The sequence below is a fragment of the Rattus rattus genome, chromosome 10 (assembly GCF_011064425.1).
Source record: "Rattus rattus isolate New Zealand chromosome 10, Rrattus_CSIRO_v1, whole genome shotgun sequence".
Taxonomy (NCBI): domain Eukaryota; kingdom Metazoa; phylum Chordata; class Mammalia; order Rodentia; family Muridae; genus Rattus; species Rattus rattus.
This window is the reverse complement of record NC_046163.1, coordinates 8,377,000-8,390,949: the sequence shown is the minus strand read 5'-3', so window position 1 is coordinate 8,390,949 and position 13,950 is coordinate 8,377,000. Positions and strand designations below refer to the sequence as shown.

Genomic DNA, 13,950 nt, shown 5'->3' with positions numbered 1-13,950 from the left:
GGCTAGAGAGATGACTCGGGGTTAAGAGCACTCCATGCTTTCCCAGAGGGCCCAGTTGTGTTCCCAGGCTTCGTGAGGCTGTTCACAGTCACCTGTAACTCCAGCACCAGAGAATCGAGCAGCTTCTCTGACCTCCATGGACATTACACTCACGGGCACGGACACCCACATAGGTACACACGTAATTAAAAATTAAAATATGACCTTGTTTGGTGTTATTTGAGACAGGATCTCACTGTGTGCCCTTGGCTGGCCTGGAGCTTGCTATGTAGAGCCGACCAGCCTCAAACTCTTCGACGTGCTCTTGCCCCAGCCTCCCTGTGCTAGAATTAAAGGCATGCGTCACTAGGCCTGGCCGAAATCTTTTAAGGAAAGAACAAATCCTTCTATGATTTCTTCTGTATACTCTAACAACTTCGGCTATAGTATATTTTATATTGAATTTTATCACTAGTTACAGTTAACCTTACTGCGTCTAATTTATAAACATCACATTATCATACAAATGCAGAGGAAAAGGCACAGTATATGTAGATGTTGGGTCCATGTAAACACTGGGGCCCTTGAAAAGTGTCTCATGAAGATAAAAGGGTTATGATATTATAAGTTCATCTTTAATTCGTATTGATCGACTATCTTGTCTAGTAATGTTCTTCATATGTCTAGATATCTTTTTTTATTTTGTAATTATATTTATGTACAGAAAACTTAAATGTACATTTAACCAAGTTTAGTGGCGAGTTCGTTAGCCTTTGCCTTTTCCAGCTTGGCAATTCGAGCCACAGACTTAGGACCCAGGATGTTGCCTCCCCAGTGGCGGCGGATCTCGTCACATCTGTCATTATAATTGGTCCTAACAGCTTCCACCAGCTTAGCCAGAGCACCCTTGTCTTCCAAGTTAACCTGTGTGAAGGCAACAGTGGTGCATGTCTTCCTGTGGACCAGGCGCCCCAGCCTGGCCTTTCCCTTGATGATGTAGTAGGGCACCCCCATCTTTCGACACAGGGCAGGCAGGACAACCACCAGCTCAATGGGGTCTACATCGTGGGCAATCACCACCAGCTGAGCCTTCTTGTTCTCCACCAAGGTGGTGACTGTATTGACCCCTGCTTGGAGGACAGGTGGTCTCTTAGTTGGGACGTCCCCTTTGCCAGCAGCTTTCTTCTCAGCGCAGGCCAGCAGCCTTTGCTTCGTCTCTTGCTTTGTCTCTGGCCTGTACTTGTGAGCGAGCTTAAGCAGCTGAGTAGCTGTTTGCCTGGTTAATGGCAGGAGGTACTTTGAGCCACTTATAGAGGATGGCTCTTTGCCACTGCAGCCTGATGTAGCGGGGCCATTTGACCAAGCACGTGAGGTCTCTTTTGGGCTGGATGTCCTGCCCAATGCCAAAGTTCTTAGGCCTTTTCTCAAAGGATTGACCACCTTTTTGGCCTCCTGTTTCTTGACCACGGCGGGGGCCGGGGCCACCTTCTTCCCCTTGGCCTTCTTTCCTTTGGGCATCTTGCTTGGCTGGAAGAGAGAGAAATATCTAGATATCTTGTAAGCCTCATCATACTCTAACAGACTTTTGTATGAAGCAGAGGTCTGAGTAAGTGAGAGGAAGCCAGACGGGCAGCTGGTGGGGCATGCGTCTAACCCTCCCACGGAGAGGCAAAGACAGGCTGCAGCACACGCCTTTATTCCCACCACTTGGGAGGCAGAGGCAGGCGAATCTCTGAGTTTGAGGTCAGGTTGGTCTGCAGAGAGAGTTCTAGGACGGCCAGGGCTACACGGAGAAAGCCTGTCTTGAAAAACCAAAAAAAAAAGGAGAGACCAAGACCCAGAACAGTCAGTTATATAGAAAGATTCTAGTTAAACAACAACCAAACAAACACAAAGGGAAGCAACACACACACACACACACACACACACACACACACACACACCCTGTAGTTTTCTACTTGAACATATATTAACATTTTCTCTTGCGTGTGTAGGTGTACGTATATATGTGCCTGTGGAAGGCAGAAGGCAATGGTAGAGGTCTTCCTCTATCACTTCTTGACTGGCTTGCTCCGTTTATTTAGTGATTTTATGGCAAGGGCTCTCGTCTTTCAGGGGCCTGATCTCACCCATCTGCCTAGGCTAACAGGTTAGCAAGCTCCAGGGATCCTCCCGCCTCTACCTCGCTCATGCTTGGGTTAAAACACACACAGAGCAGCACTTGACATTGTATGTGCACTAGTAAGAAAACAGAGCACAAGTCCTTGCATGCAACAGCAGTATTTTGTGCACCACGTCCCTCCAGCCCCTAGAGTAGCATTTCGGACGTTCTCCATCTCCTTACATACTCACGCTATTATCTGACTGCATTTCCTTTTCATTCCCCCCCCACACCCAGTTTTTTTATTTCTTGCTGTACAGGTCTGCAAGTGGTGAAATTTCTCACTTATTTTTCTAATAATGGGATTGTTTGTTTACTTATCCGTCGTTGGCATGTTCTCAGGGACATAGGCAGAGAACTAACCGTAAGTTTCCACTTGACTTAAGCAGCAAATCTTTCTTCGTTTGGTTTGGTCCCAGCCTTTCTGATTCCAAGTCAGGTGACTTTGCTGTCTTTATTGCCTTTTATGTAATGTGTCTTGTTTTTCTTTAGTTGCCTTTAATATTTTTCTTTGTCTTTGACCTTTAGCAGTTTGGTTATAACAGATATATTTGTCTCTGCCTCCTGTGTGAATCACTGAGTTATTAGATCTGAAGTTAACGATTTTTTTTTAAAAGAAGAAATTTTGGAGACTTGTTGGCCATTATTTCTTCAAGCATTTTCTTTTCCATTTGTTCTTGTTTTCTTTCTATTGCGATGGTAAAAATACCTGACAGAATGCAGCTTAGTGGAGAAAGGGCTCATTTGCCTTAAAATTGTAGGTTCTTGTCCGTCACTGTAGCGGTGCCAAGGCGGCGAGAACGTGGAGCAGCTAGTCACACCCATAGTCATGCTGCTTTCTCACTGCCCCGTTCACTTTCCGTACCCTTATACCGTCCAGGATCCATCCTGTGAAACCGTGCTGTTCATATAGAGTGTACTGGGGTTTTGTCTGTCTACTTGACACAAGCTGGGGTTGTCAAAGAGAAAGGAGCCTCCCTTGAGGAAATGCCTCCATGAGACCCAGCTGTAAGGCATTTTCTCAATTAGAGATCATGGGTGGGAGGGCTCATCCCACTGTGGGTGGTGCCATCCCTGGGCTGGTAGTTCTACAAGAAAGCAAACTGAGCCAGCCAGGGGAAGCAAGCCAGTAAGCAGCATTCCTCCATGGCTCCTGCCTTCAGGTTCCTGCCCTGTGTAAGTTCCTGTCCTGACTTCCTTTGGTGATGAGCAGCAACATGGAAGTGTAAGCTGAGTAAACCCTTTCCTCCCCAACTTGCTTCTCAGTCATGATGTTTGTGCAGGAATAGAAACCCTAAGACATACAGTCTTGCCCGGTCTTCTAACCACTGTTAACCCAAATGAGAAAAAAATTCCCCCTCAAAAATGCCCATACACCAACCTGATAGACACAGGCTGTCATTGTGAGTCCCCTGCCATGGGATTCTTTGCTTTATCGAGTTGACAGTTAAAGCTAGCCGTCAGCTCATTGTCTCTCTTGGCATTCATTTGCCCACATGTCCCTGGGGCTCTGCTTATGTTATTCCCTTCCACCTCTATTGTCCATTTCCAATGTTCTCTAGTTCATTGATCTTTTCTTCAGCTAGTTCTAGTTTACTATTACTTTTAGTCTGTGATTTCGGATAGTCTATTTTACATCCTGAAATTCTTGGTGGTGTGTGTGTGTGTGTGTGTGTGTGTGTGTGTGTGTGTGTGTTTCTTCCAAGTATTCATTTCTCTGCTGATAAATCGTCCCCTCACTGATTTTGGGGGGGGGGCTTTAATTTTATCATAGCTGATTTAAATTTCTCGTCAGTTCTCTGGCATTCACATTGTCTGACTCTATTTTTATTGATTGCTTTACTTTTTAAACAGTAAATTTTTTACATGTATTTATTTTGTGAAGAAAAGTACCTGTGCCATGGCACAATGTGTGGGCATCAATTCTCTGACTCCACATTGTGAGTGGGTCCTTGGGATCAAACTCAGGTCACTAGTCTTGGCATTGTGTACTTTAACCCACCGAGCCATGTTGCTGGTCTTTGCTGGTCTCTTCTTAACCCTTTTCTTTAAGTCTCATGTAGCCCTGGCTACCCTGGAGCTTACCTATGTAGACCAGGCTGGCCTAGAATACACAGATATCCACCTGCCTCTGCCTCTGCCTCTCCCTCCTGACGACTGAAGGAGATTAAAGGCGTGCCCAGCCTTGGCTGCTTTTCTTGGTTGATTCACCCTTTCAATGAAGGCTCTGACAAAGGAATTTATACACTCAAATAGCCTTCTATTGCCAGTCCTCTCTCATAGCTTCTAATTCTACTTTTTTCTTCCCCATTGATAAGAAAATACTAATAGGTACAGGTATGGAGTATATCTTTCTACCTTTTTACTTAACAAAACTCCAAGTCCTGAACATCTTGAACAGTTTGATAAGGAGTCAGAGATGTATGCACTGGTTTGCTCATGCCCGTTCTAGAAGAAAAACCGAGCAAATGTTATTCGAGTGGCTGAAAAAAATGTACATGTGCACATTTACGGTACTGTCACAGTTTCACAGGACAGCGACACGCAGCGCTGCCTCCTCCAGGAAACTACCTGAGAGAATGCAGGCTCCAAAAGGTTCTCGCCTTATCTCATCTGCTGCAACAGGAGCGTAGTCATCAAAATTGCCTAAGGCGCAACCCAAGGGTGCCACCATCACCCCGGATCGTTAAGCCTTTCCACCTACTTCCTGGTCTCAGGTTCTCAGAATTGACAGCGAGAATGTCTCAAAATATGTCAGCCTTTACCTTATTGTTTAAACATTTTGTAGGGAAGCTGCTTTTTGGAGACTATGTGGTGCAACCCTTTTCTAAAAATGTTTTTGAGATATAAAGCTGGCCTTCTCCCAATTTATGGTAGTGACGGCCTTACCCAGTTACTGTAACTGGATACCTGTGTGGGATAGTTTGCGTTCTTTCTGCTGTTGCCTAAAATACTGAAGAACATTTTGTTGCAGGGAAAATGATACCGGGAACTAAGTTGATCCTTATAGAAAGTGCCATTTCCATAGAGATGTGTGCATGCAGATTTATGCAGGACCCTGATTATCCACATCATATACAACTCCACCTTCCCTCCCAGCCTCAGAAATGGAAATGCATGCACACAAGTTGGTGCTGTGGTGCTGTTATACTCACTTAAAATAGCCAGGCTTTTCTCGTTGTATAAATCGAAAGTACTGTGATCTCAGTGTCCTTTCCCCACTACCCACAGGCACGGTGACATAGAACTGACGAGGGGTGACAAGACAGCACAAAGGCCATCCGTTGGTAGGATGAACACAATGCAGTAAGAGTACTGATGGGGTGAGAACCTGCGTGCAGTGGTCCACAATGAGTATCCCAGGGTCTGCTGTCATGGATGCTCTGAGGTTCAAAGAGATCCCTGTTATAGTCGCCAGTCTCAGTACCTGGCCCAGGAAGGGTGACTAGGTCCCTAGAAAGCTTTGCAATGATTGTTGAGTGAGGAGAGAGGTTCCCAAGGGGTTGGTGCATAGGCCAGTGGTTTGGATGGGAATCATCTCCCACACTCTGTGTTTCAGTGGTTAGTCCTGAGATTACCCAGCTGGTGGCACTGTTTGGGATGGTTATAAAACCTTTAGGAAGGGAAGGAAGAGCAGCTGGCAGAAGTGTCCTTAGGGTTGTGAGGGGAGGGCCTTTTAAAGGTCTACATCCCTGGCACCACTTCCAGTTCTCTCTCTACTTCTTGTCTGAGGATGCAGTGTGGCCACCCACCCTCCTGCTCCTGATACTACACCTTCCTCACCAGGCTGGATTCCATCCCTTTCCACAGATAGTCAATCGGGAATTCACTCATTGTATAGCCAAGGATAACCCTAAACTTCTGACCCTTTTGCATGTGTCTCCCCCATATTGAGACTACAGATGTGTAACTGCACCCACTTTACGGGGATTCGAGGGATGGGACCCTAGGGCTTCCTGCGTGCCGGGCAAGCACTCTACCAGCTGAGCTACCAACTTCGGAACAGTTTATGTTGGCTCTAAAATTCTGTTCAACTGTAAAGATCTTATGCAGTAGTTTTCTTTCAGAGTACAGTACATTCTTATCCTTAATGTGATTTTATCTTTAACACCCAAAATAAAATGGTCAGAGGTTTGTTTGGGTTTTTTTTTTTTTCCTACTCAGTGAATATCTGTTGCTTCCCCAAACCTCATTAACCTATGGCGACTTTCCCATCCCTTGCAGGGTTAATCCAGACTTGAGTTCTGAGCCTGGAGCTCCCAACCCTTTGGCCTATAGCACCCGCTCAGCTGTCCTGTCATAGCTCTTCCCATGCTGCCCCTTGTCTGAGGCTTTCTCTCATTATCCACCCTCTCCACCCTCTTAGACCCAGAGGTTTGGCTGCTTGTCTTCACTCACAGGTCTGGGATCATCTTCAGTGAAGCTCTCTGGTTTTGGAGCACACATCAAGCCACCTTCCCATTCTCTGGCCTGCCCCTCTTCTGTAGTGTCCCTCACCTGATTTCCCTGCTGACTAACGCTTAGAAGTGTAATGAGGCAGATAATCCTGCAGGAAGCTAAGAACAGAGAACATGAAGAAAGGAAGAATAAATAGTCAGTGATGGTTTGACTAAATGGATTTTTGGAAATTTTTTTTGTTTATGTAGATATGTGTTCTGTGCATGTGTGTATGTATGTGTTTTCACATGTGTGTCAGCATACACGCACATGTGTGCATGCTTGAGGCATGAGATTGATGCCAAATGTGTTCATTGGTCGCTCTCCAGTTTGTGGTTTGAGGCGGAGCCTCTCTCTTTAAGCCAGTTGAGGCCAGCAGTTTGTCTACGGTAGCTAACCAGCGTGCTCTGGGAATCCCCCGTCTCCTCTGCCTTCACAGCACTGGCATTAGAGGAGGCTGTCACACCTGTCTGCCATTTACGTGGGTGCCGGGGACCTGAACTCTGGTCCTTACCCTTGTGCAGCAACCGCTTTACATGCTAAGCCATCTCTCCAGCCCGTGTGTGGCAGTGTGTTTTCATGTAATCTGCGGTGGAGTTCTACAGTATTCGCACATGGGTAATGCCCTAGCTTCCGGTTCTTACTTAGCAATCCAGGAGGCCAGCAAAGGTGCCTTTCTAAGCAGAATAAAATTAGGTAAGTTTACCCCTCACACTGCTTCCTATACAGAGCATGAACGAAGTGATCGTGGTGTGTGTCTGTGAACACCTAGACACACTTGGGTGGAAATAATCCTGACCTAGAAGGAAAATCTGTGCCGGAGAGATGGCTCAGTGCACTTGCCACAGAATCATGGGGACCCCAGTTCACTCCCCCAGAAACCACGTTTATCTGGGGCACAGTAGTGCATGTCTCTAATGCCAGTGTCCCTGCAGCAAGATTAGAGGTAGAAACAGAGTCCCCAGAAACTCAGGAACCAGCTAGTCTGGCATTATGCAGCCGTGGATGAGGGACCTGTTTCAAACAAGACACATGAGTACTGACAGCTGGGGTTGTCCTCTGACCTCTGCACACCATGCTCGGTGTGTAAATATTCACACTCACACACATATACATATCCCAAAGGAAGTAGCCTTCCTGTGGAGATTCATGGTGCCTTACACAGAGAAAGAGTTTAATGAGTTTGCATTTGTTTCCTCATGAACTAGGGATCTTTTTCATCTCTCCCAACTGTACTTGCGGGAATTGGGAAAAGCAGAGAGTCAGCAGATATGCTTGTGGGAAGTGTCCTGTAAAGTGTGAGGCAGATGACGTTTCCAGCTCTTTAAGCTGAAATCCAGAAAAACCAATAAAATACAAAACTCACTTTTCAAAGTGCTATAGGGGTTGATAGATGCTGTTTGCAAAGAATTAAGTTGGTCTCACGAATCCACCATGCTTTCTCTCACTGGGGTTCTACATTTCAGACAGATACAGAATGCCATGTATGTGTGTGTGTGTGTGTGTGTGTGTGTGTGTGTGTGTGTGTGTGTGTCCATACGAGATATGAAATAAAACTACAGTAAGGAGGAAACAGGAGGACCAGCAAGAAAAGTAAGGATGATGGAGTGTGAGGGGGTGTAAGCAGCCCGCAATACTAGAATGAGAGCTTAAGTAAATAATAAAAATAACATCGTTTCAAAAAACGGAAACTCTGATTTTGGATCACTTTGGATTTGGGATATTCTGTTGGGGATTTACAACCTAATGTCAAGCCTATGCACATATAAAGAAGTGTGAAGTCTGAAGCAGGGATTTCAAGCATCTCAAACAAGGGACACTCAAACTGTGCGTCCCCCAAGAGGCTGCAAGTAGATCCTGTGGCTTAGCTGCAACTCGGCTTCTCTGGCCCCTTGAAGAGCAGGGAGCTTCCTTGTGACCTGGAGAGCTTCTGTCTGGAGCATGTGCTGTGCCGTTAGTCCGCTTTAGCTTCCCACAAACCTAGACACATCTGGGAAGAGAGAAATGAGGAAAAGCCTCCATAAGAGTGGCTTGTTGGAACACCTATGGGCAATGGTCTTAATTAATGATGGATGTGGGCGGGGTCACCCCGGGAAGGTGGTCCTGGGTAGTTATAAGAAAGCAGCCAGAGCAAGTCATGAGGGCAAGCCAGTAAGTGGTGGTCATTTGTGCTTCTCTTTCAGCTTCTTCCTCCAGGCTCCTGCCCAGCTTGGGTTCCAGCCTTGGCTTCCTTCAGTTGATAGGCTGGGAGCCAAGTTTGGTTTTGGTCATGTTGTTTTTATCACGGCAACATAAAAGTAACTAAAACGTCTGTCAGGGACTGAGTTGTAGAAATTCACTTTTATCCACGGTGTGAAACAGGCCTAGACAATGATTGTCCAAGTAGAGAATGAGTTGCATTGGGTCATTTCTAATGGGAGATGGTCTTTCACCTTGGTCATTCCCCTCTGATTTACTCCTATTGGTTCTTAGAGCCAAGCTGGCCGAGGAAAACGCCTGCAAGAGCTGTATCTCCAGGCCAAACGTAGAGATTGCTGGCTTCTGGCTGGTGCCAAGCACTGGGCCAGTGGCTGAGCTTGCATGGACTCACTCTGCAGGGGCCATCTGATAAGGTGGCCACGTGTTCCTATCAGGTGTACAAGGAGAAACGCTGCCTTGTTGTACATACAAAGCAGTTGCTGGAGACCCTTTATCTTTTGAGAGGAAATGCGCGTGAGGTACCAGGGGGCAGAGCGCCACCCTCCCTCCTGAAGATGCTTATCCTGGCTGTTGGCAGCAGGGCTAGACAGGAAGATTTGGCTCAGTTTCCAGTGGGAGGACAGACAGATGGCCATAGTTCCCCAAGTTTAGGGCTGGGGATTATAAGCTCACTTTTGTCTGTTCTTCCCATGGCCCTGTTAAAACCGTCATGGGAAGATAACTAGGTACCTTTAACCTTTCAGATGCCATTCAGTTCTAAATAAATAAAAGTCAAGGTGATTGGGTTCTTAAAAATGAACCTTTGCAGAATCTGGGAGGTGATCATGGTGAATGATCTGTCTGATCCCCACCGTGTTAGGAAGCCACGTGTGTTGGTACACACTTGTGATCCCAGCACTGGGGAAGTAGAGGCAGGAAGAACCCTGGGATTTGCTGGACATCCAGCCTAGCCTACGCGGCGAGTTCCAGGTCAATGAGAGACCATATCTCAAAAGAATAAAACAAACACCCAAGCTGTGGCGTGTTCCTGAGGAATGACACGTGAGATTGTCTACTGGCCTCCCCGGCATGCACATGTGTGCCCTCGTATACATGAACACAAGCAGATGGGGGGAATGAGAAAGAATGTCTGTCATAGATGCTGATATACCTTTCTTTTTAAGGACTATTAAGATCCCAGCCAGTCTCCTTGTTGATGGCATGCCCCTGTCATAGTTAGGGTTTCCATTGCTGTGAAGAGGCACCATGACCATGGCAACTCTTATAAAGGTCAGCATTTAACTGGGGCTGGCCTACAGTCCATTATCATTGTGGTAGGAACCATGGTGGCATCCAGGCAGGTGTGGTGCTGAGGTAGCTGGGAGTTCTGCATCTGGATCTGCAGGCAGCGGAAGCAATGAGCCCCTAGGCCTGGCTTGAGCATCTGAAACCTCAGATGAAACCCACACCCAGTGACGCACTTCCTCCAACAAGGCCACACCTCCAAGAATGCCGCTCCCAGTGAGTCCACGGGGGCCATTTCCATTCACACTACCACTCCCCTGACTCCCAGCAGCAGCATTCTGCTATGACGGCAGCCATGCCTGTAGCTGGAGGGGCTACGGAGACCTCTCCATTTCAGTTTGTCCTTCAGCCTACGTGGACTGTGATGTTGGGCTTCTGTACTATGGTTCTCATGGTTTCTTTTGTTTCCTGTTCTTTACAGATATCATTAATGGAGTTCAAGAAAAATGTGTATTGCCTCCTATGGATGGCTACCCCCACTGCGAGGGGAAAATCAAGGTAAAGCAGAGCTTACGTCTGCTCCTCCCAACCCTCCCTCTCTGAGCCCTGAAGCAAATCCTTTCCAGGGTGTTTCTATCCTAAGCGTGGTGGCCCTTCTCTGCCACTCCCATGGGGTGCAGGTCAGCAGTGGCTGTCAGCAGTCAGACTGAGAACCTGGACCACTTCTTGTGTCCCCTCTGTCTTTCCCAGCCCTTCATCTCCAGGTGACCCTTCAAGTCCCAATACCAAAGGGGCTTAGTTAGAATTCTTGCTTCTCCCTGAGTCCCCAGAGTCCTGGTCCATGCCCCGATTATGACATACATGGGATTATCTGCATAAGCAAATGAGTGCCCAGAGACACTTGGGCCACCCATGCTTGACTCTGTGCATTCCCACTGGTGATTAACCCCAAGTCTCCTGGATGCTGGGCAAGTGCTCCGTACTGAGCTGCAGCCTGGCGTATTATATGTAATCTGTGAACATGTATGTGCGTGTAGGTATGGAGGCCAGAGGACAGCCTTGTGTCATTCCTTGGGTGTCATCCAGCTTTCCCTTGAGACAGGATCTCTCACTAGCCTAGAGCTCATCCAGTAGGCTGGCCTGCCTGTTCCCAGTGCACACCTGGACTCCTGACCTTTTCTTGTTTTGTCTTATGTTGTTTGGAGAAAAATACATTACATTTCTTTGACCTGCTCCTGGAAACCACTCCTGACCAGTGGTGTTCAGAGAAAGAGTATCATTCAAGTGTTCCTGTTAAGAATGGTGAGAACGTTCCTGGGAACATCCCCTGCTGTTCTTTGGGGACAGCTGTAAGTGCCCATTGACACTTTTGTGCTGGTTGGCCCGAGCTCTGCACTGCAGGCCCTGTGCTGTGGCTGTGGAACCTCCTAAGGGTATTGAAGAGAAGGGGCCCTGTGGTCCTGCTGGCTCTCCTGCCCTTTACCTCCACTGTTCTCTGTTTACATGGAGCTGTTCTGCTCTGCTCTGGCAAACACCAGCAACTCTCTAGGAGACGAGCATCTGGTCACCTGGCCCTCAGCTCAGGAACCTTTGGCTCTGCTCAACCTATGGGCCTGCACTTGAGTCACCCACTCCACTGTGTCCTTTGTCTCCTCCCCCTCCTCCTCAGTCTCCTCAGCCATGTCCTCTCCTCTTCGTTTCAGTGGATGAAAGACATGTGGCGGTCGGACCCCTGCTACGCAGACTATGGAGTGGACGGGACCTCCTGCTCCTTTTTTATTTACCTCAGTGAGGTGAGTCTTTCCGAGGACCTGTGCCTACGTCTACACTGAGACTCTTTTGTAACTGAGTCTGGAGTTGGAGAAGCTGAAAAAGAAGGGCCAGCGACTGCCTTCATTTTCCTCCTGACTCCCTCATGAACATCTATCTTCCCATAAAGGAAGAACAGCCTGGATTCACTGTTTCGTTTGCTTTAATTTCCTATTTCAGTAAAATACACAGACTTTCTGTCTTCACCAGCTTTTTTTAAATTTAGTTTTCTTTTGTACACTTTTAAAACTTTTATCTATTTAGTATAGGCATCCATGTACAGGGACTATGGCACACAGGAGAAGGGCGAAGGACAACTTATGGGATTCTCTCCTTCCCCCTGTGGGTCCCAAGCACATTCAGGTCCTCAGGCTTGGTGGCAGTCACCTTTACCCCAAGCCATCGTGCCAGCCCTTCCCTTGCGAACAAATCATCGAGTATCCTCAGCTCCACTATGTTGTGGACCCAGACTGAGAAAACAGGCCTGCTTGGTGCATAGTCCACAGAGCGTTCAGCTCGGGGAGGAAAACACTGGGTGCACAAGACTGAAAGCACACTACAAGAATCTTTTCCAAGTCTTTCCCAAGTTCTCACAAAGGCATGCTACCTTCTAATTTGGGGACAGTGGCCGTCTTAATGAGCCTGAGGTTAGGACCCATTGTTTTGATTTGTGTTTCTCTTGTGGTGAGCAGTAGTAGGCCGCTCCCCCCCCCCGACCCCCTCCCCGACTGTTGGCTGCCATGCATGCTCTTATGGACCAGGTTACCTCCTGTCATTTTTTCTTTATTCTTTTCTCTCTGATTTTTCCTTTTCATTTGTATTCGTACAATTACAACGCAGGTCTTTCTAAGGCCACGCAGCACTTAACAGACCCCATAGGTCCCTGGCTGAGGTGACTTCTAGCTCTCCTTTGGATAGAGTGCTTGTCTGGCATACACCAAACCCAGAATTTCATTGCCTAAACTGGGCATAGTGGCACACAGCTATCGTCCTAATAACTGGGAGGAAGGTCAGAAGTTGAGGCTATCCTTGGCTACATAGTAAGTTGGAGGAAAGCCTGAGATACATGAGACCTGTTTCCAAAAGAGGAGGAACAGCAGGAGGAGGAGGAAGAGGAGGAGGGGGAGGAGGAGGGGGAGGAGGAGGAGTTGAAAGGTTATAATATTTAGCTATAGGGGAAGAACCTAGTAGGGACTTAGAAGCTAGCTGTGCCTTCTCCTCTGGACCAGACGGCCTGAGGGCCTGGGTAGGTGCTGGGCAGCCTTGTTTGGGTCTTACCCCCATTTCTTTCGTTATTCTGCCCCATGGTAACAGCCCCTTAGTGATGCCCTTTAGAATATCTCCATTTTTCAGGCTGAATTAAATGTTCTTGCGGTGGTTTTCCTTGTGCAGTCTGGGTGCCTCTCTTTTCTGTACCATAAACTGACTAGCATGTCTTACTTGGATGACCAAGCCTAAGTTACCGCCACTATAAGGCACGTGGTCCCTCTCCTACGTCCACGTTCTCTCTCTGCCATCGCTAATATTGATCATCAAGTCGACACAACCTGGCATCCTGGTAAACCTCTGGGAGTGTCTGTGAGGGAGCTTGCAGTTGGGTGAATTGAGATGGAGGACCCCACCCCACCCCCATCTGATGCAATGTGTCAAATGTGTCACGGTGCTCCTAGCTCGGTGGACTGCGCCCTTAAACTCTGAACCCAAGTAAACTATTTGTAAGGCATTTTGTTACAGAGTAACTAACAAGTTAGCCCACTTTCTTCATTACATCATAGTCAGCCCCCACAACCCTCAGCGCTGCACTTGGCTTCCAAGGTTCTACCAGTGAGGCAACTACATACCTTTCCTTTGGCAAGTTTGTTCCCTGGGAATCAGGGGAATCCCAGCACCGATGAGAATAAAATGCCTTCTAGGAATTGGAAGCACAGACTAACCTGGGTGTTCCGTCCTAGCTCAGGGTAGCCTGGGTTTTCCTCCTCAGCTGCCAAGATATTGAATTTCCGGCATATGTTTGAGCCTGCCCCTGATTCCTAGGGTCTGCAGCCTTCTCATTTCCTTCTGCAAGCAGAATCAGGCAGTGGGTGACCTTCACCCCAGTGAGAACTCAATTAGAAGTATCTCTCCTGCCCTGAGGGAAAGAC

General features: G+C 47.5%; 1 protein-coding gene across 1 annotated transcript in view; it reads left to right on the top strand.

Annotated features, from left to right (window-relative positions):
• The window catches only part of Mgat5 (alpha-1,6-mannosylglycoprotein 6-beta-N-acetylglucosaminyltransferase), a 286,468-nt gene that overhangs the window by 151,623 nt on the left and 120,895 nt on the right, over window positions 1–13,950 (top strand). Inside the window, exons 6-7 of the mRNA XM_032915150.1 lie at window positions 10,482–10,558; window positions 11,704–11,793. Of these exons, the coding sequence (XP_032771041.1) occupies window positions 10,482–10,558; window positions 11,704–11,793 (167 nt within the window). The remainder of the gene's footprint in view (window positions 1–10,481; window positions 10,559–11,703; window positions 11,794–13,950) is intronic.